The sequence below is a fragment of the Pogoniulus pusillus genome, chromosome 19 (assembly GCF_015220805.1).
Source record: "Pogoniulus pusillus isolate bPogPus1 chromosome 19, bPogPus1.pri, whole genome shotgun sequence".
NCBI lineage: Eukaryota > Metazoa > Chordata > Aves > Piciformes > Lybiidae > Pogoniulus > Pogoniulus pusillus.
Genome location: NC_087282.1, coordinates 7,836,402 through 7,860,324, shown reverse-complemented (window position 1 = coordinate 7,860,324; position 23,923 = coordinate 7,836,402). Strand labels below are relative to the sequence as shown.

General features: G+C 45.7%; 1 protein-coding gene across 7 annotated transcripts in view; it reads right to left on the bottom strand.

Moving 5' to 3' along the window:
- LOC135183863 (integrator complex subunit 6-like) overlaps positions 1-23,923 on the bottom strand; it is a 54,261-nt gene that overhangs the window by 11,321 nt on the left and 19,017 nt on the right. For 4 of the 7 annotated variants that reach the window (XR_010305742.1, XR_010305743.1, XM_064159124.1 and 1 more), the window contains exons 3-9: positions 18,344-18,493; positions 16,047-16,136; positions 15,565-15,748; positions 14,462-14,590; positions 12,016-12,179; positions 8,684-8,836; positions 6,575-6,707 (exon numbers count right to left, since the gene is read on the bottom strand). Coding sequence is in view for 5 of the 7 variants with exons in the window: in XM_064159124.1 (XP_064015194.1) it covers positions 6,575-6,707; positions 8,684-8,836; positions 12,016-12,179; positions 14,462-14,590; positions 15,565-15,748; positions 16,047-16,136; positions 18,344-18,493 (1,003 nt within the window). In the remaining 2 variants the exon portion in view is untranslated. Of the gene's footprint in view, positions 1-4,711; positions 4,931-6,307; positions 6,389-6,574; positions 6,708-8,683; positions 8,837-12,015; positions 12,180-14,461; positions 14,591-15,564; positions 15,749-16,046; positions 16,137-18,343; positions 18,494-23,923 lie in introns of those variants that run through there. The other 3 variants (XM_064159128.1, XM_064159127.1, XM_064159129.1) reach the window with 3 other exon arrangements.

The window sequence follows — 23,923 nt, the reverse complement described above, 5'->3', positions numbered from 1 at the left end:
GATCTGTATCTGATCAAACCAAACAACAGTCATTTGATTCAATCTCCATTTTCAACCCAGCTTTCTTTTGTTCAACCTGTATGATGAATTCTGGTCTCCAGTAAAAATATTCTTGGACATTAAAAGGGGGGGTGGGGGGGAAAGGAAGAAAATGAAAATTAAAATATCAGAGCAAGGAATCCCTCAGATCAGTTTTGGTGGATTCTGCTGACACTAGCAGCAGCTGCCCTTAGAGAAGAGATGCACCTCCAGCCACACTGCCTGCCTCATGCCACAGCAGCAAACTCTCCCACAGATACAGATGAGAGACAATAATTACTACCAAACCTGCTGCCCTTTAAGAGAAGGGCAGACAGATTGCTTCCTTTGGACAGGTTTTCAGATGTGCCTTGCTCACACAAGAGGTGTGCATGGTACTGTTAAGGAACCAGAGTTCAAGCAGGTACCTATTTGCTGTGCACACTAGAAACAGTGACCTCTAAACATCAACAGTGAACAAAGTATGCTGCAATTGATCATTTCAAATTATCAAGCTCAAGTTTCTCCTTAGCATGGCTGTAGCCTGTTGACAAAGTGAGGCTACCATAAGGATATGCAGGACTGGAGAAAGATGTCCAAAAATCACTGGGGACAGCTACAGGAGACAGGAGCTGCCCAGGGAGGTGGTGGAGTTGCCATCCCTGGAGGTGTTCAAGAAAAGACTGGATGAGGCACTTAGTGCCATGGTCTAGCTGACTGGATAGGGCTGGGTGCTAGGTTGGACTGGATGATCTTGGAGATCTCTTCCAACCTGGTTGATTCTATGAAAAGAGGTGCACAAAAGAGAGATGCAGCAAGGGAAGTTGTTTTGTCCTGATTTGAGTTTTCAACATCTATTTGGAGAAGAAAATCTATTTGCATGGTATTGTGCACAAATGGAACAGATGTTTTTCAAGTTCTGATAGTCACCCCATGCAGTTAGAGATATTTTCCAATCTAAATTCTGTATCACATACAAAAAAAAACACACTAGGGATGCTCCTTCTCTCCTGGCCTGAAGGAAGTGGGGTGGAGTTTGAAAGGACAAGTTGTAACTCCACTTAAAAAACACCCTACCACATTCACTATCATCCAAAAGAACCTGTGATGATATCATGGCATATGGCAAAGATAAACCAGCATCCATTCTTAGCTCATAGGCATATCAGCTTTTGGCAACAAAATGGAAGTTATTTATCCTTTTCCACAGTCAAAACTGAAAAACACAGCAAAACGACCCCAACATTCAGATGTAAAATGTCTGCAGTTCCAGTATGTCCTAATAGTTTAAAGTCCATGAGTTGGTTGTGAGTACAGCTTGAACCTTAAACCCCTTTATCAGCACTTTATGACTGATTTCCTGCACTGTAGCAGCACAGAAGCCCTGCAGTTGGGCTGCACAGGCACTCTCCAGCAGCACACTCAGAGTGCACCCTGGGGAGCCAGTTCTGATCCTCTCCCCACAGTATGGTAGCAGCCTGTGGCAGCAGGAGGAGAGTCACTTCCCTGACCTTGGCCATCCCCCTCTACTCAGCCCTAGTGAGGGCCTCAGTCTGGAATACTGTACCCAGTTTGGAGCTTCTCAGTTTAAAAGGGACAAGGAACTACTGGAGAGCCACTAAGATGCTGAGGGCAGTGGAACAGGTCTGACAAGGAGAGGCTGAGAGACCTGGGACTGTTTATTCCAGAGGAGAGGTCACATCAATGCTGATCAATCAAAGGTTTGAGGGTGGAGCCAGACTCTTCTCAGCAGTGCCCAGTGAGAGGGCAAGGGCCAATGAACACAAACTGGAACAGGTAAGCATAAGGAAAAAAAAACTACAAACCAGAGCACTGGACCAGGCTGCCCAGAGTTTGTGGAGTCTCCTCTGGAAGCACTCCAAACCCACCTGGACATGTTCCTGTGTGATTTACTCTGGGTGACCCTGCTCTAGCAGGGGGAGGTTGGACAAGATGGTCTTCAGGGGTCTCTTCCAACCCCTGCCATGCTATGATTCCATGAAACCTAAGCAAAGCTTCAGCAAAGACTTGCCTATTTCAAATGAGAGCTTCCCCACAAAGCAAACTCACTGCACCAACCCCTAACAGTCACAGTGGTTAACACAGCCCCAAGTTCCAATGACAACATCACAACATCAACACCTTACCTGCCTCTATCATGAGAGTTTGAGACATACACTGCTGGCAGAGTGCAACCACAGGCATGTGAAATGTACTTCTTGTGCCCTGTGCTGCACATAGTAATTTATCTCAACGAGCAAAGAGTAAATCCAGTTAACTATGACTTCATCATAGATTAAATCCCAAACTTTCATAGAGAAAATCCACCAAGTACTGAAGAAATCCCTTCATAAGTTAAGTTTTAAGCCCACCTATTCATTTTTAGCTACTACTTTTCTGTGTGGATCATTTGAGGTAGAATTCCTTTTGCTTCTACACTCAGAGGATGCTAAATGCACTGTGTAACTGGGAACATGGTATTAAAACCACTGGGAAAGGGCTAGGAGGCTGCAACAATTCAACAGATCAGGTCAAGCTACAGACAGAGCAGGGCATTTAAAACTCTGTTGCAAAGTCTTTATGCACTTCAAGGGGATGTAGAAAACAACTCAGTTGTGACAAGCAGGGTACCAATCTACATCTTTAACCCTCAGTAACACATAAGGGGTGTTGATGCACTTTCAAGCTCAGTGAAAAAAAGAACAAAACCAACAAAAGCCAAACACAAACCAAGAGCATAAGAAAAGAATGGTCAGCAGGTAATTTTACTATTTCAGCTGGAGCCTAGTCCCAAAAACAGTTCATGTGACAACAGCCCACAGGCGAGTGACAGCTTGCACTATGTAACCCACAGTAAAGCCTTCACATAGGTTTTTTACATCATCACTCTATATTAAATTCCACCTGAGTAAGTCCACCACCACCTCTCACCTCCTGTAATTCTGAGCTTTTGAATGACTCTGCAGTAACAGGCTTTGCTTTAACCAGCAGAGACTCGTGGTTTTTACATTTACAGGAATCAGGATGCTTCCCTGCAGGCAATCTAGCCAAACTCAAGGCACTAGAATGTCAAATAGTATCCACCATTAAAAAAGAATTTATTCCAGCCTTCCTTTTCCATTGCTTTGGCTCTCCTTCTGTTCATACTGGTGAGAGACAGCCCATAGTATCTCAAATATCAAATCATTACTTGCAGGATCTCTCAAGCAGCTGTAAAAGAATCAAACTATCCATGCTGCAGTCCTTCACAGGCAGACACTCTCCAAATGTTCATCCTTCTGCACATTTAGACCCACAAAGAAAGAGTATTAACCATCTTCCTGTGGTATTTCCATCAGGGTTGTCTAACTACTGCTTCTGCTGACACTCCCAATAAATAATCCTTCTTAGTGCACAGCCACCACCTGTCCTCCCAGACAGCTAAGAGAAGCCACGGAAAGCTCTTAGGCAAGGAGAAGCATTTAGAAACACATCTCATCTTTGCTAAGGAGGAGCCTTTTAGGCAAGGAGGGGCATTCAGAAGCATTTCTGTTCATGCTGGTGAGAGACAGCCCTGAGTATCTCAAATATCAAATCATTACTTGCAGAGTCTCTCAAGCAGCTGTAAGAGCAGCAGAGGAAACTACCCACGTTGCAGTCCTTCACAGGCAGACATTCTCCAAGTGTTCATCCTTCTGCACATTTAGACCCACAAAGAAAGAGCATTAACCATCTTCCTGTGGTATTTCCATCAGGGCTGTCTCACTACTGCTTCTGCTGACACTCCTAATGAGTAACCTCTCCCATCACCCAGCAGCACCTGTCCTCCCACTCAGCCAGCTAAGAGAAGCCAAGGAAAGCTCTTAGGCAAGGAGGAGCATCTAGGAGCACACCTCATCTTTGCTAAGCTTGCTTCTCAATCTCTCCTTTGACTTCTACTTTAAGATCTTGGCCGTACAACTGTTTCTAAACAGAATAGTATCTGAAATACAGTAACTTTGCCAGTATCAGCTACAGGCAACAGCCCTTTGAGGGGAGATTTCCATGATCTGTGGGCAAAGCATGACAGCATCTGTGAAGTTGTCTTCACAAGTCTGCCTCAGAATGAGCACACACAAAAAAAGGCAAGAACTGCACCCAACTTCCTCAGTTCTCAGAGCAAACCATGACCCCCAGCTAGTCGTGGTGCCTCTCTAGCCTTTCCCACGAGAGCAAAAAGGATCTGCTCAGCTGCAGCAGCACTTCCCACGTGGCCTGTCTTACCTCTGGAGAAGACTAGAGACCAGGACTTTTGACAGAACCAATTTATCACAGTGCATGGATCAGGTTAACACACAGACTGCAGCTTGCCTGTTTTATGATGTCTCATTAACTGGCTCCTCTCCTTACAAAGCTTCAGATACTAAAAGCAGACCCATTAAATTACAAGCTAGGGCAGACTACAGCATTCACAAATCCACTCCTGCAGAAAGGGAGATATAAAATCACCAAATCTCTAGGATGTGGTACAATTTATCTACTTCAGCCATGACTGGCTACAACTTGTTTCAGTTTGCTCAAGTATCATCTACAAGCTTGCTCATGCAGACTTGTCCTACTTTTCTTTTGGAGCTCTTCCATTATCTTCCAAAACAAAAAGAATTAAACCTTCCCCTGCTCAAAACAAAAAATGCAAGAAAAAGAATTCTTAAGCATCTTGCTATCTGTTTCTAAGGTTGAACACACATAAACCACCTGGATAAGGCAGTAAGTTTGGCTTGGTCTGTAAGAGGCACCAAGAAGGAACGGAGAGAGACTATCCCAAGCGAAGCCACTGTCCTTCAATACAACATTGTTCCAGTAGGACAGCGGTCACTAGAACTGCACTGAGGCAGTGGTATCAGAGGTAGTGGCTGAAGAGCAGACTTCTGGCTGGGAAGGTCTTGTATCCTTTCTAAAACAGGTGAGAGCAATGAAAAGATTTGTTTTACACTCTCCAAGCTGTGCTCATCTGAACCGTTGCTATTAAGAGACATGAGGGGGAATGATTTGAGACAGAAACAGCACCTACCTAGCTAAAAACACAGAGTCAGTGGGGCTTAAAACATCCACAAACCATTTAACAGCAATGCTGCTTATTATCTTGAGTAATTTCTTGTACTGCTAAGGAGAAAAGAGGCCAGATTTGCTTTGGTGTTTTCTGTATGTTCCACAGAACTTAATTCCACCATGCCTCGGAGATCAAGGATAAACAAAGTCCTGGAACAAGATCTGAACATCACACTTTGTGTAGATGTGTGTGTTAGCAATATGGAACGCACAGCATTTGTGTTCTAGAGAAAAAAACATCTCCTTTGCAACTCAAGCAACACAGAAGGGCTGCATTCTCCTTTAAAACAGCCTTCAGAAATGTAAGATGTGGGATACCAGGTCAGCAAACTGCACACTGAAAAATGTCTTTCTCCAAAGAGTAGGAAGGGCTTAAAAAAAGGCAGGGGTAAGATTAAGAGCTGCCAGCAACACTGAAAACATCAACCTCAAAATGAACAGGGAAATACATTTAGTATCAGTGATGGTTTCTCAGCTACAGTAGTTCAGTAACCACAAGCTTGCAGAAACTCTAATTTAGCCTCCAAGGATCCTACTTGCAGACTGAGGGACATTTGTTAGGTTCCATGGATGATCAGGTAAGACACATTCCAATTTACCAGCAAGCACAAATTTCATTTCTTTGGTTATAACCAGGATTATGAACAAGCATTCCTGAAGTGTATTGTGGTCTTTTTGGGGTTTTTTTTTTGGCTTTAGAAATGAAAAGTCCTGCATAAGACAGTAAGAGTCATGGTTAATTCTCTTGATCTCCACTGTTATTATCAATAAACACATCCACAAAATAACTGACTAAAAAAAAAAGAAACCCAAATCACCTTATAGCATCAGCAACTAAAAGGGTGAGCAGCACCCAAGAAGCTCTTCTCTCTACCATTACCTTTATGCCACAACCCTAAGAGCCACAATTATTATGGCAGTTATTCACACAGCACCTTCTTATGTCACCTTTCCTGTAGAAAGTAATTTCATAGTGGGAGTAAAAACAAAAAGAAACAAAGCAAATAACACTGGTCCTTGGGGGAGGGAAAAAGTGCAGACTGTTTCACTGCTCAGCTCCTCCTTAGTGCTCTAAACTGCATCAGGGAATGCCCTCTTCCCAACACCCGTGACACACACTGCATCTGATCTTCCAGTAAAAAATGAGCTGCTCCAAGAGCAACTGCAAAACCTGGATACACCACACCCTAAATGAGGGAAAAGAATGGAGGTTGAAGCTTACTCCAGGTTAAGGAAGAGGCTACGTGTCTAGGAGGTGAACAGCATCAAACATGCACTGGAAGCAGGTAGCTCTCCTCCTCTGCTGGAGAGAAAAAAAGGGAGAGGGGGTATGAAAATCCTCTCCTCCCAAAGAGTTTGCAACATTCTCTACTCTCTGATCTCCATTATTTTAACACGCCTCAAAACTAAAGCAGAACACCAACCATTACTGCTTTTCTTTTAGTCTGAAGTAGCTGCATTGACAGTCCAAGGTAAATGTGTTACCTACCTAACAAGGGAAGTAAAACAGGATAGTTGTAAGGCATCACAAAGAGGTTTACACAGGTTAAAGTAGTGCTTGCTTTTAAATACCCGAACGGATGGCCGAGTTCGCTGTATTTTCCACTGCTGCTCACAAATACCTGACAAAGAACGAGAGAGATTCACTCTGTTAGCAGAAAATGAAGCATCAGGCACTTAAAAAACCCTAAAATTAACCTGAATCCAGTTGCATTAAGACAGAAAATTATCAAGGACAGGCAAAGATTGAGGATGCACCCATCGAGATGAGCACAGACCTACACTAAGCCTCACCATAAAACTTTGGAGTAGGTCCAATTCAGTGTGGGAATGCTCTGCACAGAATAAGCTTTAGTGAAACCACTTTGAAGTGATACTCTGAAAAGCTTCTGAAATCATTTCAAATAGGTCAGGGGACAGCTGCTGAAGGTATGTTAAAATGTAATCTATTTGAAATTAGCTTCCTGACTCACGTAATAGCTGAACTTGAAATTGACTGAATTTAAATGGCTGAGATTTCAAACGACTGCATCTGAAGTGCTGCTAAAAGAAATCTAAAACGACTTTTAAAGCACAGAAATTAAGCAAAACAAAAGAAACAGTCAAGGGATGGCTCTCCATTATGTCAAGCACCAATATTCTTCAACACTGACTTTTTGATTTGGTTTTGATTTGAAAGTGCGTATGCATGAGGGTATTAACCTTGCAGAGCAAGAGATACAAACTATTTCAGCTGGGTAAAGATGCTACAGATTCTTACTGGGACAGAAAGAATAACACACATCTGCCCCAAACCTGCAGCCCCTGTGGTCCCTGCAGCCCCTGCACTCCCTCCAAGCCCAAACCTGCAGCCCCTGTGTCCCTCCAGCCCCAAACCTGCAGCCTCTGTGGTCCCTGCAGCCCCTGTGTCCCTCCAGCCCCAAACCTGCAGCCCCTGCACTCCCTCTCCAGGCCCAAACCTGCAGCCCCTGTGGTCCCTGCAGCCCCTGCACTCCCTCCAGGCCCAAACCTGCAGCTCCTGTGCTCCCTGCAGCCCCTGCACTCCCTCCAGGCCCAAACCTGCAGCCCCTGCGTCCCTCCAGCCTCTGCACTCCCTCCAGTCCCAAACCTGCAGCCCCTGCGCTCCCTCCAGCCCCAAACCTGCAGCCCTTGCAACCCCCTCTAGCCCAAAACTCTGTAGTAAGAAGTGTTTCTTTTTCTCCTCTATTTTTTCCAGACCATGAGGACTAAGGTTTGTTCCATGGTTAAGGCAATGAGTTGAATTCTAGTTTGTCAAGTTCCGATGTGTGGCTGGGATGGGAAAAAGTGTTTGAAAGACAGCAGAGTAATCTTAATAACGTCAATAAATAATGTCCCTATGAATGCTTAAAGGATATTTCTGAAATAAGTTTATCAAAAAACACCTAAAAATGCATAATGAGAAGAAAAAGTTAAGCTGTAGTATTTGTTAGGGCAACAGAAATGTGAAAGGGAAGGCTTCAAGCCCATTTTTCCAGCTAAATTATCACACTTGGCAGACTTTTGGTGTGCACATTAACCTCTGCTGTACAAGGACACTGAGAAGGAAATTCCACACCTTATTTTGTAGGGGATACACAAAGGAGTCACTTATCCCCCAAAAAGTAAATCACAAAAGGAGCATGTAACAAAGAATTTCAGTACCAGAACTTTGACCTCTTCAAGGCCAGTCCAGCCAACAAGATCAGCAGCTTCCATTCAATTCCCATTAGCAGCCTCACCCATCTAGGGCAAATGATTTGGAGCTGTTGATTAGGTGAGATGATGGAAACTAGAGCTAGGTTTTCCCTGTAAGCAAATGGAAGCCTAGAGAGAATTTCAATTTAGCTGAAAATGGAACCTGCAGGACACATTTCTTAACAAAATGAGAGGGACCTAAAAAGAGAATTAAATGAGATTACAAAGCCTGTAGAGGGAAGACTCATTTGGACTCCTGATAATTGTATTAGAAAGAAGGTAACTGAAACCTTGACATGTTTCTTCTCATCAGATGCAGTCTGCAACCAAACCCCAATTCTCCAGGCTCACAAAGACTTTAAGGCACCCATTACATTTCTAGTTTGACATAAAGGGCAAATACCTGCCAGCAGGTATGGGGAGACTTTCGTTCCAGGATGTACTGTGTTAAGGGTGAAGGCTCCAGCTCATATTTGTCAAAAGGAAGCTTGTCTATTACCATTGGCTCACAATCCACACAGGAGAACCTCACCACAGGGTGAGCTGTGCGTGGAGGCTGGAAAGAAGGAAACAAAAAACCCACATTAACATTATCAACTGTCTGGTATTTATGGTTAACAAATAAATGACCTTAGGAAGATTCATATATACGTGTATTTTACCATCTAATAGGCTTAAACTCTTTGTTTCTACAGTTTCACAGGATCACAGAAGTCAGGGTTTGGAAAGGACCTTTGCAGATGGGAGTCCAAACCTCCTGTCAGAGCAGGACCATAGAATTTAGCACAGGTTGCAGAGGAACACATACAGTTGGGTCTTGAAACTCTCCAGAGAAGGAGACTCCGCAACTCTTCTGGGAAGCCTCTTCCAGTGCTCTGTCACCCTTACAGACAAGAAGTTCTTCCTCATGTTGAGGTGGAACTTCCTGTGCTGTAGTTTACATCCAGTGCCCCTTGTGCTATCCCAGGGCACAAGTGAGCAGAGGCTGTCACAGAATCATAGAATCTGTCAGGGTTGGAAGGGACCACAAGGATCAGACAGTTCCAATCCCCCTATCATGGGCCTGGACACCCTACCCTAGAGCAGGCTGCACACAGCCTCAGCCAGCCTGGCCTCAAACACCTCCAGCCATGGGGCCTCAACCACCTCCCTGAGCAACCCATTCCAGCCTCTCACCACTCTCATGCTCAACAACTTCCTCCTCACGTCCAGTCTTAATCTCCCCACCTCCAGCTTTGCTCAACTCCCCACCCCTGTCCCTCCCTTCCTGACTCCCAGCCCACTGATATTTATAAACATCTACTACATCCCCTCTAAAAAGGACACAAGCTCCCACAATGAAGTAATTCTCTCATTTAAAAATAGAAAGCCATCCATACACATTCTTCCCAGCAAGAGAAAAGGTGGTTAACATCCTCTATTTTGGTATTTCAGAACCTCTGTGCCAGGCACAGACAGGTTTAAGAGTAAAAATTTCAGCTCTGCTTCCCAGCTTGATGTTTCAAGAGGTACAGATGTGAAACTCTGTTCACTCTATCTCAAGACACTCCCTACCCAGTCTGGTTTCTTTTCAGCTTTGAATCTTTAAGTGGTATTGAGAAACTTGATTACTTTCAAGGCAGAGAAAGAGAACATGCTGAGAGAGACATCTTTTTAGGGTAAACCATGCCATGGTCTAGCCTTGAACTCTGTGGTAAAGGGTTGGACTTGATGATCTGTGAGGTCTCTTCCAACCTTGGTGATACTGTGATACTGTGAAATGTGTGATCATTTCAGTAAGGAGAAACAAATACTGGCTTTCCCTCGTTTTGTTTGTGAGTGGCTGGAGAGCAGCCCTGAGGAGAAGGACTTGGGGGTGCTGCTGGAGGAGAAGCTCAACAGGAGCCAGCAGTGTGCACTTGCAGCCCAGAAAGCCAAGCAGAGCCTGGGCTGCAGCAGCAGAAGTGTGGCCAGCAGGGCCAGGGAGGTGATTCTGCCCCTCTGCTGTGCTCTGCTGAGACCCCACCTGGAGTTCTGGAGCCCCTGGGACAAGAGAGATGTGGAGATGCTGAAGAGTGTCCAGAGCAGGGCCAGGAGGATGCTCAGAGGGCTGCAGCAGCTCTGCTGTGAGCACAGACTGAAAGAGTTGGGGCTGTGCAGGCTGGAGCAGAGGAGGCTCCCAGGTGACCTTCTTGTGGCCTGCCAGTTTCTGAAAGGGATCTACAAAGAAGCTGGGGAGGGACTTTTCAGGATATCAGGTAGTGACAGGACTGGAGGGAATGGAGCAAAGCTGAGATGGCCATGAGGAGGAAGTTGTTGAGCAGAAGAGTGGTGAGAGGCTGGAATGAGTTGCCCAGGGAGGTGGTTAAGGCCCCATGGCTGGAGGTGTTTCAGTCCAGGCTGGCTGAGGCTGTGTGCAGCCTGCTCTAGGGTAGGGTGTCCCTGGGCATGGAAGGGGGTTGGAACTGGCTGCTCCTTGTGGTCTCCTCCAACCCTGCCTGATTCTATGCTTATAGAATTATGGGTAACTACTGTTGCAGTTTTAATTCTTCCTGTTAATGAAGGAAGAGCCCATACATAAAGAGTACAAAGAAAAAAAATTGGCTGATTATTATCAAACCCAAGGGTTTTTTTTTTAGCTCCCCAAATAAATGTGTTTTATTAAGCTTTGATTAAAACAGATAAGGATCACAATCTTTTGTGGTATGGGAAGTAATTTATAGCTCAATTCTGTGGTCTTTAAAAAACACATTTACCAAATGAACTAAACCATAGAGCTGAAAGTAAAACTCCCAGATGCAAAACCCATCACAGCACACACTAGCTACATTAGATAATACCATTCAGTGCTACAAGTTGCTTTAAAAGGGTGCTTAAAAGCTAAGCTAGAGAATCAGGGAACACATTGGGTCCAAAGGGACCTTTAAAGGTTCTTTGGTCCAGCTGCCCTGCAGTGAGTAGGGATAACCTCCACTAAATCAGGTCATCCAGAGGCCTTACCTTGAGTATCTCCAGAGATGGAGATACACATGGAATGCATCAGGTTGGAAGGGACCTCTAAAGGTCATCTAATCCAACCTCCCTCCAGTGAACAGGGTCTAGCACAGCAGGTTGGTCAGAGTGTCATCAAGCCTGACTTTGAATATCTGTAGGGATGGGGCTTCCACCATTCCTGGGCAACCAGAACTACCTGCAGGGAGTCTGTAGCCAGGTGGGGTTGGGCTCTGCTACCAGGCAACCAGCAACAGAACAAGGGGACACAGCCTCAAGCTGTGCCAGGGGAGGTCTACGCTGGATGTGAGGAGGAAGTTGTTGTCAGAGAGAGTGATTGGCATTGGAATGGGCTGCCCAGGGAGGTGGTGGAGTCTCTGTTGCTGAAGGTGTTGAAGCCAAGCCTGGCTGGGGCACTTAGTGCCATGGTCTGGTTGATTGGCTAGGGCTGAGTGCTAGGTTGGGTTGGATGAGCTTGGAGGTCTCTTCAAACCTGCTTGATTCTGTGATTTAATTATCACAGCTGCCAGTATGACATGGGCTTCCACCACCCTCACAGTAAAGAGCTTCCTCCAAGTGTTCAATCTAAATCTCTTCTAGTTTCAAACTACTTCCCCTGGACCTGGTGCTACAAACCTTTGTAAGCAGTTCCTCCACAGCCTTCATGTAGATCATATTAGAGTAAGATAAAGAACTACTACACTCTTCCTTTTCAGTCTGTGTAATGAGCTGCAGAATGCCCTTTTCAGTTCTTATTTTACTTACCAGTGTTGGTGAATTCTGATCAGGCCAAAAAGACTCTGGGATGGGCCAGTGGCCAACAGGAACCCCTGTTTTAGGGTTAGGCCGTACATATATTAGTTTGTGACAGCTATGCCAGGGTTGAGAAGCAAATGAATTGATGGGCCTGGAGGAATCAACAAGTCCATCTAAAATTTAAAGAAAGCAAAATAAACATCAACCAAAGAAAGAAGATCTCCCTGCATGCATATTTCTCCCAGCATGATTTTCACACGAGGCGTTTCATTACAGTTGTTTCAAAGACCCACATCAGTGTTTGGAAATCCTCACACATCAAAATGCAAGACAGTAATCATCTCAATCAATGCTAACACATGGCCACATCTGCCCTTCTGCTCCTGTGGCATAGCCATTAGATAATTAGTGCAGCAAGGCACACATGTGATGAAAAAGGGCATTTGCTTAAGGCTTGACAAGGACCTGAGAGGCAAGAGCAAGGCTATCATTTTTAGTTCTGCTGCACCTGTAAATTGACATTGACAGTCCTATGTGGGATGCAAAGCTCACTGACTGAGTGAAAACTGAAACTGGAGAGAAGTGTCATGGAGAAGTCAGATTTCTCTTGCAGGAGGACCTCTCACCACATTTCTCATCAGTAAGAAACTCATAGATCACTTAAACCTCACTTGCTGACTGCTCTCCAGCAGGCTACCACAGTGCACAAGCACAGACTCCCCTCCACACTTGAGGTCAAAGAATCATAGAGTGGTAGGGATTGGAAGGGACTTCTGAAGATCCCAATCACTCATGCCAAAGCAGGATCACCTAAGGCAGGTCCCACAGGAACACATCCAGACAGATCTTTAAGTTCTCCAGAGGAGACTCCACAACTTCTCTGGGCAGCCTGTTCCAGGGCTCCAGCACCCTCACAGCAAAGAAGTTTCTCCTCATGCTGAGGTAGAACTTCCTGTGTTCCAGTTTGTGTCCACTGCCTTGGTCCTATCACAGCACACCACTGGAAAAAGTCTGCCTCCTTCTTGACACCTCCCCTTCAGATACTCATAAAGATCTTCCATTAATAAGAGCTTCTCTCAGGCTGCTCTTCTCCAGACTAAACAGCCCCCAATGTCTCAGCCTTTCCTCATAAGGAGTTTGTAGCAGTACAAAATCCCTGGCATTAGTTTTCCAGGAGTGCTCTTCAAACCCAACAGCACAGCAGAGCTCATCCATTTCAACAATCTTCTTCATTTTGAAGCCATTTTCCATGACTAATTTTCCCTTGCATTAGACCCCTGGCCAAGAATATTACGTGACACACTTTTCAGGTGCTCATCAGTTTGGTTTCTCTGCTTTTACCACAGTGATTTTTACTTCTCTCTAGGTTAGGACTTTCTCAATTCATGAAAAATGGAAAACTTCAACAGTTTTGTTCTTTTGTACCCAGAGGACACCATTTAAGTGTGATAAAAACTGAAAACCCCAAGCTTCATCAGCTATTTTGTCACCAAGGAGAACATTTAGGCCAACAGATAGACAGGAGTCTGTTGAGGTGCTGTCCTGCACAGCATTACAGGAAAGCCTTCAAATAAGATGACATTGAAGTAAGCAACGGGAGGAGAAATATATAGAGAGAGAGCAAGAAAGAAGTGATTCAAAAAATGGAAGCAGGACTAAAGCTGGCTAAAGCTAAGGAGATCCTAAAAGCTATAAAGTTTCTGACATTCCAGGAAGATCCTCATTTCCTAACTATGAACTGCTCTCTCTCTCTACTTAAGCCATGAATTGTGGCAAATCTGAACAACTGCTCCACATCAGGAGTGCATTTTCCTCTCCCCTCTTATGCACTTCCTTTGCAGCTAGAAAAAGAACTCCTTGCTCTTTGCAGACAGCATTTCTTTTGCAGCTATTAACACACACACAGAGCTGAAAACTTGTGTTGTGATCAATTCACAGAATGAAAACATCCAGAAAATAAAGCATAAATATTACTTGAAGTGTTTCAAACACAGCAGTAATAGATTTAATTATTCTAAAACCAAGAACTGACAACACTAATTCAAACTACTGCTTTCTGTAAACACTTTTCTCAGTCCCCAACAAAAAGGTGAGAAATGAGTGAGAGAAGAGCTAGGAAGGAGGTTGATCATTCACACAAATCTGTGCAAATATGGCACAATTTAGCAAGGATCAAACCAACACTTGTGAAAACACAAAGGCAGGACTAAACACAAACACATAAACTGTTCAAAAGCTTTGAAGAACAGATGCAGAATGATTTTGGGGTATTAAAAAAGATATCAAAACTCTCTCACTGAAGCATGTAAGATTTATCACTACTTTTGAGTATGTATCAGGCATATGATGCATCCCAGACACTACAATGCAAAGCTGTTAGGAAGGACAAAGACATTTAAATGCATGCAAAAGGTTTCTATTGAACTCTAGGAGAAAACCAAATCAGTTACTTTACCTTCTCCAACAGGAGCTGGATCTGGTCCTGATTTTTCAAAGTTAATAACAACTCCACTTTGGACTTTCTGAACTAGAGATTCTAAGCATTGATTCAACATTCTCTGGGTCCGAACGCAGTAAGAACGACCTGTGCGAGGGATAAACGAGACAGGGAAAAGAGGAAAGCAAGTTCTGAGTCACCTCCATTAAGGAAGAGGTTTTTATTGCAGATGACAGCAAGCTAGGAGCAGATGTGGATCTGTTGGAAGGTAGGAGAGACCTGCAGAGGGACCTGGCCAGGCTGGATGGGTGGGCAGAGGCCAATGGGATGAGATTGAACAAGACCAAGTGCAGGGTTCTGCACTTTGGCCACAACAACCCCAAGCAGCACTACAGGCTGGGGACAGAGTGGCTGAGAGCAGGCAGGAAGAAAGGGACCTGGAAGTGCTGGTAGGGAGTAGCTGAAGAGGAGGCAGCAGTGTGCCCAGGTAGGCAGCAGAGCCAATGGCATCCTGGGCTGGCTCAGGAGCAGTGTGGCCAGCAGCACAAGGGAGGTTATTCTGCCCCTGTACTCAGCACTGCTCAGGCCACACCTTGAGTGCTGTGTCCAGTTCTGGGCTCCTCAACTCAAGAGATATGTTGAGGTGCTGGAAAGTGTCCAGAGAAGAGCAACAAGGCTGGGGAGGGGCCTGGAACACAAACCCTATGAGGAGAGGCTTAGGGAGCTGGGGTTGTTTAGCCTAGAGAAGATCAAATTCAGCCTCCTTGCCCTGCAACAGAATTGACATCTTAGTAATGACCTGTCCCACTCAATTCAGCACTTAAATAACAAATCTCATGACTGAGCAAAGCCAAATTTCTGGAAGGAAAATCTAAGAGATTTTCCAATTCCTCCTACTGCTGCCTTAAGAAAAAATTTCCCACATCTGGAAGATCTGAAACAGGAATAAGGTTCTAGTTTAAAGTTCTCCTGTGCTACTGGAAACCAAGTTCAAAAAGCACCCCACAGACTGACAGAGGCACTGAGTGATTCAGAGGGAGAAAGCAGCATTGAATCAAAGGCAAAGATACACACTAAGGCAACTATCAAATGTGAGGCAAAGCAAAGTAGCATCCCCTTACCTCCTGTAACTTCACACATCTGTGTGATAGCAGATTCATCAGTAGGCACACTCCCAAGCTGCTCTGGTTCAGCAGATGCAGCTCCTGGCAAACGCAGCACCAGAGCAAACAGCCTTTGATCCCAACGAAACGGTTCTTTGGTTAGTTCACTTCCAGGCAAAGGAGAATTCAAAGGAAGATGGAGCTGGCAAAAAGAGATTGCAGAATATTTTCAAAGTCTTTGACAAAGCAATGCTCAAATTTTTTTCATCACTCTGTAAAAGATCCCATTCCTATCCACTGAGTTATCTGACATTATGGTCTGGAAACAAATGTGAATGATGAATTCAGGGGCTAGGCATTGACAGCATCATTTCTGTTCTCTAGAACAAAACAGGTTGATGAAGCATAAGTACTACTAGCAGGAAAGAAGCATAAATACTCATCTCATGACAGAGCCAACTTGCAAGGCAGTAACTGAAAAGAATGTGATGCAAGTTTACCTCCTCTTGAACTCCAGCCGTATTTGTCAGTTTGTTTCCGTCTGTGATGGTAATCAAAATAGATGGCTCCAAAAAGAATGGATTCCTTCCCTGCAGATGAAAGCACAGCAACCTTAACTCACTTAGATTCTTGTCATTATAAAATGAAGGCTTAGATTTTTGTCACTGTAAAATAATCAGTCAGATCAGCAACCTTTCCAAATAACCCTGGGGTTTTCTTTCAGTAGGGTGGAGCCATAAAGAAGAAAAGAAAATGATCAACCATAGCATCCCATTTTTAAAACATCTTCTATCACAAACCACAGAAGAGTTTGGGTTGGAAGGGACCTCCAAAGGTGGGTCCAGAGGAGGGCCAGCAAAAATGAATGTTGGTGGACAGCTAGCTGAACATGAGCCAGCAATGTGTCCAGGTGGCCAAGAAGGCCAACAGCATCCTGGCCTGGATCAGCAACGGTGTGACCAGCAGGAGGAGGGAGGTGATCATGTCCCTGTACTCAGCACGTGAGACCACACCTCGAGTACTGTGCCCAGTTTTGGACACCACAGTGTAAAAGGGACATTGAGGTGCTGGAGTGGGTGCAGAGAAGGGCAATGAGGCTGGGGAGAGGTCTGGCAAACATCATCTATGAGGGGCGGCTGAGGGAGCTGGGGGTGTTTAGTCTGGAGAAGAGGAGGCTGAGAGGGGACCTTATTGCCCTCTACAACTACCTAAAAGGAGGTTGTGGTGAAGCTGGAGCTGGTCTCTTCTCCCCAATTACTGAAGATAGGACAAGAGGAAATGGCCTCAAGCTGCATCAGGGGAGGTTTAGGTTGGATGTTGGGAGGAAGTTCTCTCCTGAGCAGGTGGTCAGGCACTGGCACAGGCTGCCCAGGGAGGTGGTGGAGTCACCACCCTTGAAGGTGTTTAAGAGGAGAGTGGCTGTGGTGCTGGAGGCTATGGTCTGGTGATGAAGGCTGCTGGGATGAAGGTTGGGCTAGATGATGCTAGAGGTCCCTTCCAATCACAGCAATTCATAGTGATTAAATGTTGTGCTGAGGGATTTGGTTTGGTCAAGGCTTTGTCAGTGTGAAACTGATGACTGGACTTGGGGAGCTTGAAGGTCTGTTCCAATCTAAGAAATTCTGTGATCAGGGGGCTGCAACACCTCTGCTAGAGGACAGGCTGAAGGGAGTTGGGTCAGTTCAACCTGGAGAAGGGAAGGCTCCAGGGAGACCTTAGAGAAGCCTCCCAGTACCTGAAGAAGGCTTACAGGAGAGCTGGGGAGGGACTTTTAATGAGGCATTATAGTGACAGGGTAAGGAACAATGGATTGAAATTAGAGTAGATTTAGATTGGATGCTAGGAATTAGTTCTGAATCATGAAGGTGGTGGAAGACTTGGGCAGGTTGCTCAGGGGGGTAGTTGGGGCCCCATCCCTGGAGATACTCAAGGACAGGCTTGACAAGGCTGTGAGCAACCTGATCTAGTTGAGGATGTTCCTGCTCACTGCAGAGAGGGTTGGAACAGGTGCCCAGGGGGGTTGTGGGGTCTGCCTCTCTGGAGATATTCAAGACCTGCCTGGATGTGTTTCTGTTTCATCTGGCACAGGAGTTCCTGCTCTGGCAGGGGGGTTGGACTGGAGGAGCTTTCAAGGTCCCTTCCAACCCCTGACAATCTGTGATTCTGCGAAGAGATGACCTTCAGAGGTCCCCTCCTACCCAAACCAGCCTATGACTATGACTTACCATGGTTGTGTTGGGCTGATGGTTGGGCTTGATGATCTTAGAATCATTAAGGTAGGAAAATACCTCTATGTGCTGCTTTATGCACTTACACACAACCCCATTACTCTTTTTCCCCTTCCAGCAATATAGCAAAACCTCTTTAGCCCCGAGAAGCAGTATTTTATGGCAGTAGAGGGGAAAATCCAGAATCATTTTAACTGAAGCTTTCAATTGAGGGATTCAGAACATGAACTACCAACAACACACAACAGCAGCATGCTGCCAGTCACTGTGCAGACTCCCAGACAGCCATTGCCTGTCTGCACTTGAGGTCATTCACACTCCTTTCTTTGCAGTTCAGCAAGGAAAGAAGTGCTAGCATTACATCTTCTGAATATGGAATTTAAGAGAGGGAAAAAGGAAAACAAAAGTTCACAGTTCAAGATTAAACACACAGGCACCCAATGTTTCAAACCAGAAAGGAAAATACAAGAACAAACTCCAAGCCCTCCATAAAATCCTCCCCAACCACAATTTCTCCAAGCATATAACAATAAAAAAGAGATGGAAAAGTTTATAAAGAGATTTGTTACCTGTCCATAGTTGTCTATTCCAGACACTAATCTATTGAGATTTAGCAAGTCAAATGATGACCTGAGTGCCTGACCAAGGGTGGTTAGTCCTGAAGCCTGAAGATTTTTCAGTTCATTCATGAAGGTTGCATGGTTCTCCTTCCACCCAGCCTATTATAGAGAACAAAAAAAGGCTTCTTAATTATTTTAACAAACTGCCCCTTATCTCCCTTCCCACCAAAAACCAGACTTTCCCACCAAAAATCAGACTGTATTCCTGATTAATGGATATGCAGCATCATTTCCTGCTATCTGTGGGACAGCAATGTGCTCTTGTGGCCCAGGAAGAGAAATGGTCTCCTGGGGTGAATGCATGAAAAAGGGCAACCAGCAAGTCAAGGGAGGTTCTCTTCCCCCTCTATGCTGCCCTGGTGAGACCACACCTGGAATATTGTGTCCAGTTCTGGGCTCTTCGGTTCAAGAGGGACAGGGAGATGAAGTTCAATGGAGGCTACAGGGATGAAGGGACTTAAATCTCTCTCCTGTGAAGGAAGACTGAGGCTGAAGAGAGAACTGGGGCTGTTTAGTCTGGTGAAAGGGGATCCCATGGTAAGCAGTTGTGATTCATGGACCATTCTCTCAAGGAATGGGATACTGCAAGGTTCAGGAACTGTTTCAGCTTACAGGGTATCAGCACAGGAGTTAAGCTGCCTGTACTGGAACAAGCAAAGCTTGAAAGCCACAGACATGCACAGAGTTATCAGCTTTGCTATCACGTCTCACTGTCTAAAGCCATTCTTGCAGTCAGTGAGCAGTTATTCATCCAGGCACACCATCATCTGGCACTGGAGGAGGTCCCATGCTCCACAAGGAATCTTAGCTACACAGACAAAGCCAGAATCATTTCAGACAGTCTGACTTTCACTGGGACAACTTCTGAGCAGATTCTCTTCTTGACACACTGGGTTCAGCAGCAATCACCTACTGATTGTGCCACATTGTGCAAGATCCTAAAAGGACAGCATTTCCCTGTAGCTTAACAGCCAGTTTCTGAGGCATACTGTGGGGCTGCAGAGATGGTCATGGACTAACAATTATAGAGTCATAAGTGAATACAAGAATGGGGTAAAAAGAAAGGAAATGAGATCACAGGATCATAGAATCAAGCAGGTTGGAAGAGAGCTCCAAGCTCAGCCAGTCCAACCTAGTACCCAGCCCTGCCCAACCAACCAGACCATGGCACCAAGTGCCTCATGCAGGCTTGGCTTCAGCACCTCCAGGCACAGCCACTCCACCACCTCCCTGGGCAGCCCATTCCAATGCCAATCACTCTCTCTGACAACAACTTCCTCCTAACATCCAGCCTAGACCTCCCCTGGCACAGCTTGAGACTCTGCCCCCTTCTTCTGTTGCTGCTTGCCTGGCAGCAGAGCCCAACCCCACCTGGCTACAGCCTCCCTGCAGGCAGCTGCAGACAGCAATGAGCTCTGCCCTGAGCCTCCTCTGCTGCAGGCTGCACACCCCCAGCTCCCTCAGCCTCTCCTCACAGGGCTGTGTTCCAGGCCCCTCACCGGCTTCATTGCCCTTCTCTGCACACCAACTTTTCCAGCACCCCAATATTCCTCTTGAACTGAGGGGCCCAGAACTGGATGATCTTTTCTTCATTGGAAGAGGCTGCTCAGAGAAGTAGAGTGGTCACCATCTCTGGAGGTGTTCAAGGAATGTGTGCATGCAGCACTTTGGGATGTGGTTTAATAGTCATGGTGGTCTTAGGTTGATGAGTGGACTTGATGCTCTTAAAGGTGTCTAAATGAAGCAATTCTATGATTCTAAGATCAGTGTCACTGTTAAGTTCTCAGGTCTAATCCAGGAAGGATTCTTTTCAGAATGAGGAACTATCATAAGGAGATTCAACACAACCAGGTTTTGCTTAAGTTTAGCTCCCTGAACCAGTTCTTCAAGCTTTAGATTACTGCAAGGGTAGAGGGGAAGAGAGAGAGAATGAACTACAATAAGGCAAAGAAAGAAAAGACTTTCAAGCAGGACTGGCCCAGCTTTATCATCAAACAGTATTTGAAGCTCAAAGGAACAGCTTAGTTGTCAGTAAAACACCATCAACAACCCCTTACAACTGCAGCATCTCATCAGCTGAGCCATAGCAGCAACTCACATCTGCTCTCAGCCCAAAGCAAGAATCAAGCACAAGCATAGGGGCACTGCCCTGGATTAAAAGTGACTTAGTTGATGACCTTTTTTCTTCAAAGAGCACCAAATCCCAGCAAGATGATTTATATTATCCCCAAAAAGTTCATCTAAAAACAATTTAAAGTGAACAACTACAACAATCTTACTGTATTCATGCTATGAAGCCTTAGACATAGGTGCAACCACTTCATCTTGTCTGGGACAAACACCTACCAGCCAGCCCAGCTTCTAGGGAACAGCCAGGCTGGAGTCCAGAAAGTGCTTTCATAGAATGGGTTGGGTTGGAAGTGGCCTTGAAGATCATCCAGTTCCAACCCCCCTGCCATGAGCAGGGACACCTCCTACTAGCCCAGGTTGCTCAAGGCCTCATCCAACCTTGAACATCTCCAGGGAGGGGGCACCCACAACCTCTCTGGGCAACCTGTGCCAGTGTCTCACCACTTCCACTCCAAAGTATTTCTTTCTCTTTCAGTTCAAAGCCACTGCCCCTCATCCTGTCACTGCACTCCCTGATAAAAAGCTTTCTAATAGGCCCTTTTGATTTACTGAATAGCTGCTAAAAGGTCTCCCTGGAGCCTCTCCAAGCTGAACAACTGCCAACTTTCTCAAGCAGATCCCCATCAGAGAGGTGTTTCAACAATCACCTTCATAGTCCTCCTCTGGACATGCTCCAGCAGGTCCACATCTTTCTTTCACTGGGGGACCAAGAACGGACACAGCACTTCAGATGGGGTTTTGTGAGAGCAGAGGGGCAGAATCACATCCTTTAATCTGCTGCCCATTTAGCCCAGGATACGGTTTGCTTTCAGGGCTGCAAGCACCCAGGAGCAAAGAGTAAGTTAATTTGTTGCAAAGGCACAAACAAAACACTTACAAGGCAACACTACTCCTATCCTGAAACTCTTACTTTGTGCTCTGATGAACTTAAGAGTGTTTCTGTGTAAAACAAACAGTAACAAGCTTCACTGAAACTTTGAGAGTCTGCCCTTTGCCTTTGCTGAAGACACCTTCTTGGCTTCCACATCCCACTGTAGGATGGTCAACTGCCTGCAAAGTGCCTTGCAATTTCTCCCATGCAGAGTCAAGCAAGCAGCTGATCACCACTGGTTTGCCTTTGAAGAGAATTATTTTTCATCTTACAGGACCTTAAAAGATGAAACTGAGGAGAGCTACACCTTTCAAATATAGTAATACTGAAGAACAGCTCATTAAGTGAACAAGGGCAGCAAACAGAAGATTTCCTAATTCCATAACTTACTGATTAGTAGGTGTACTGTATCACCACAGAATCAAACAGGTTGGAAGAGAGCTCGAAGCTCATCCAGCCCAACCTAGCATCCAGCCCTGGCCAATCAGCCAGACCATGGCACTAAGTGCCCCAGCCAGGATTGGCTTCAACACCTCCTGCCACAGCCACTCCACCACCTCCCTGGGCAGCCCATTCCAATGCCAATCACTCTCTCTGGCAGGAACTGCCTCCTAACATCCAGCCTAGACCTGCCCTGGCACAGTTTGAGGCTGTGTCCCCTTCTTCTGCTGCTGCTTGCCTGGCAGCAGAGCCCAACCCCACCTGGCTACAGCCTCCCTGCAGGCAGCTGCAGACAGCAATGAGCTCTGCCCTGAGCCTCCTCTGCTGCAGGCTGCACACCCCCAGCTCCCTCAGCCTCTCCTCACAGGGCTCTGCTCCAGGCCCCTCCCCAGCCTTGCTGCCCTTCTCTCAACACCTTCCAGCACCTCAACATCTCTCTGCAATGGAGGAGCCCAGAACTGGACACAGCACTCAAGGTGTGGCCTGAGCAGTGCTGAGTACAGTAACCACCTCCCTTGTCCTGCTGGCCACACTGCTCCTGGCACAGGGCAGGATGCCACTGGCTCTCTTGGCCACCTGGGCATTTTCTGGCTTATCCTCAAACTAGCTTCTTAATATCAAATAACCCCAACATTGACAATGAGGTCTACTTCTGGAAGCTGGTTTTAAAGACCCTAACCAATGTCTGCATTTAAATATTTATTTCAGGGTCAGACATTAAAGCCCTAAAGAACACTTAATATATTCTCCACATATACAGTAAGACAGCAAAATAAAAGTAGAGAGCATAGAGTATATGCATTATGAGTTCAACAAAACACTCTGAAGTGATTAAATAATAATCCCTCTCACATTTAAAATACTGCCACTAATGCTGCTTAGGAAAAGCTCTACTTTTATGTAGCACTATTTCCATTTGCCAGAAGAAACATTAGACCAGAGGAAAACACAAACCCATCAAAAACTTCAACCAAAAAACCCAACCAAAACCTTACCAGCTTAGAGGACTAAACACAAACCTACTCTACAAAACCTGTGTCTCCTCTACAAGTCAAAGAATCAGGCAGGGTTGGAAGGGACCACAAGGAGCAGCCAGTTCCAACCCCCCTGCCATGCCCAAGGACACCCTACCCTAGAGCAGGCTGCACACAGCCTCAGCCAGCCTGGCCTCAAACACCTCCAGCCATGGGGCCTCAACCACCTCCCTGGGCAACCCATTGCAGCCTCTCACCACTCTCCTGCTCAACAACTTCCTCCTCACCTCCAGCCTGACTCTCCCCACCTCCAGCTTTCCTCCATTCCCCCCACTCCTGCCACTCCCTCACAGCCTAAAAAGTCCCTCCCCAGCTTTTTTGGAGACCCCCTTCAGATCCTGAAAGGCCACATGAAGGTCACCTGGGAGCCTCCTCTTCTGCAGCCTGCACAGCCCCAACTCTTTCAGTCTGTGCTCACAGCAGAGCTGCTGCAGCCCTCTGAGCATCCTCCTGGCCCTTCTCTGGACACAGAGTCACTACTTATGAAGTCAGAACTAAACACTAATTACTTGAGTTGTTTGTGACCACTGTAATTTCTCATCATCTTCAATATTACATTCCTACATGGTCATTTTTATGCCCAGAATGTATTAACAATCTGAGCTACCTTTGTCTTGCCACTGTGTTACTAGCTTCTCCTTTGATAATTGATGTGTTGCACAGAGGCTCTGAGATGGTTTGTTCACACCAAGAGACTCTGAAATACAGCTGGGAAGAAAACAAGTACCACAAGCAGTAATCTCTCCCTGTTTGCTTATGCCAAGAACAGGCAGAAATGCCGTGTCACTCAGACTTCTGTGTTAACAACTGCAAGCTTTGGACACTGTCCTACAAACCCCTGAGATCTGGAAGCAGCAGACTACCTTCTAGCTCCTGGCTTCAGCCTCTGCAAGCAAATCTCACTGAAAAAAAATACAGTGAATTAAGAAGAAACATTTTTTTCCTGGTGGTTACATTTCTTTTGATGCAGCCAAGTCCTTAAGTGCCAGCTCACATTAAATGCCCCATCCAACACCCCCCGCCCAAGTCTTCCCCTGAAGGGTTGCTCTCAAT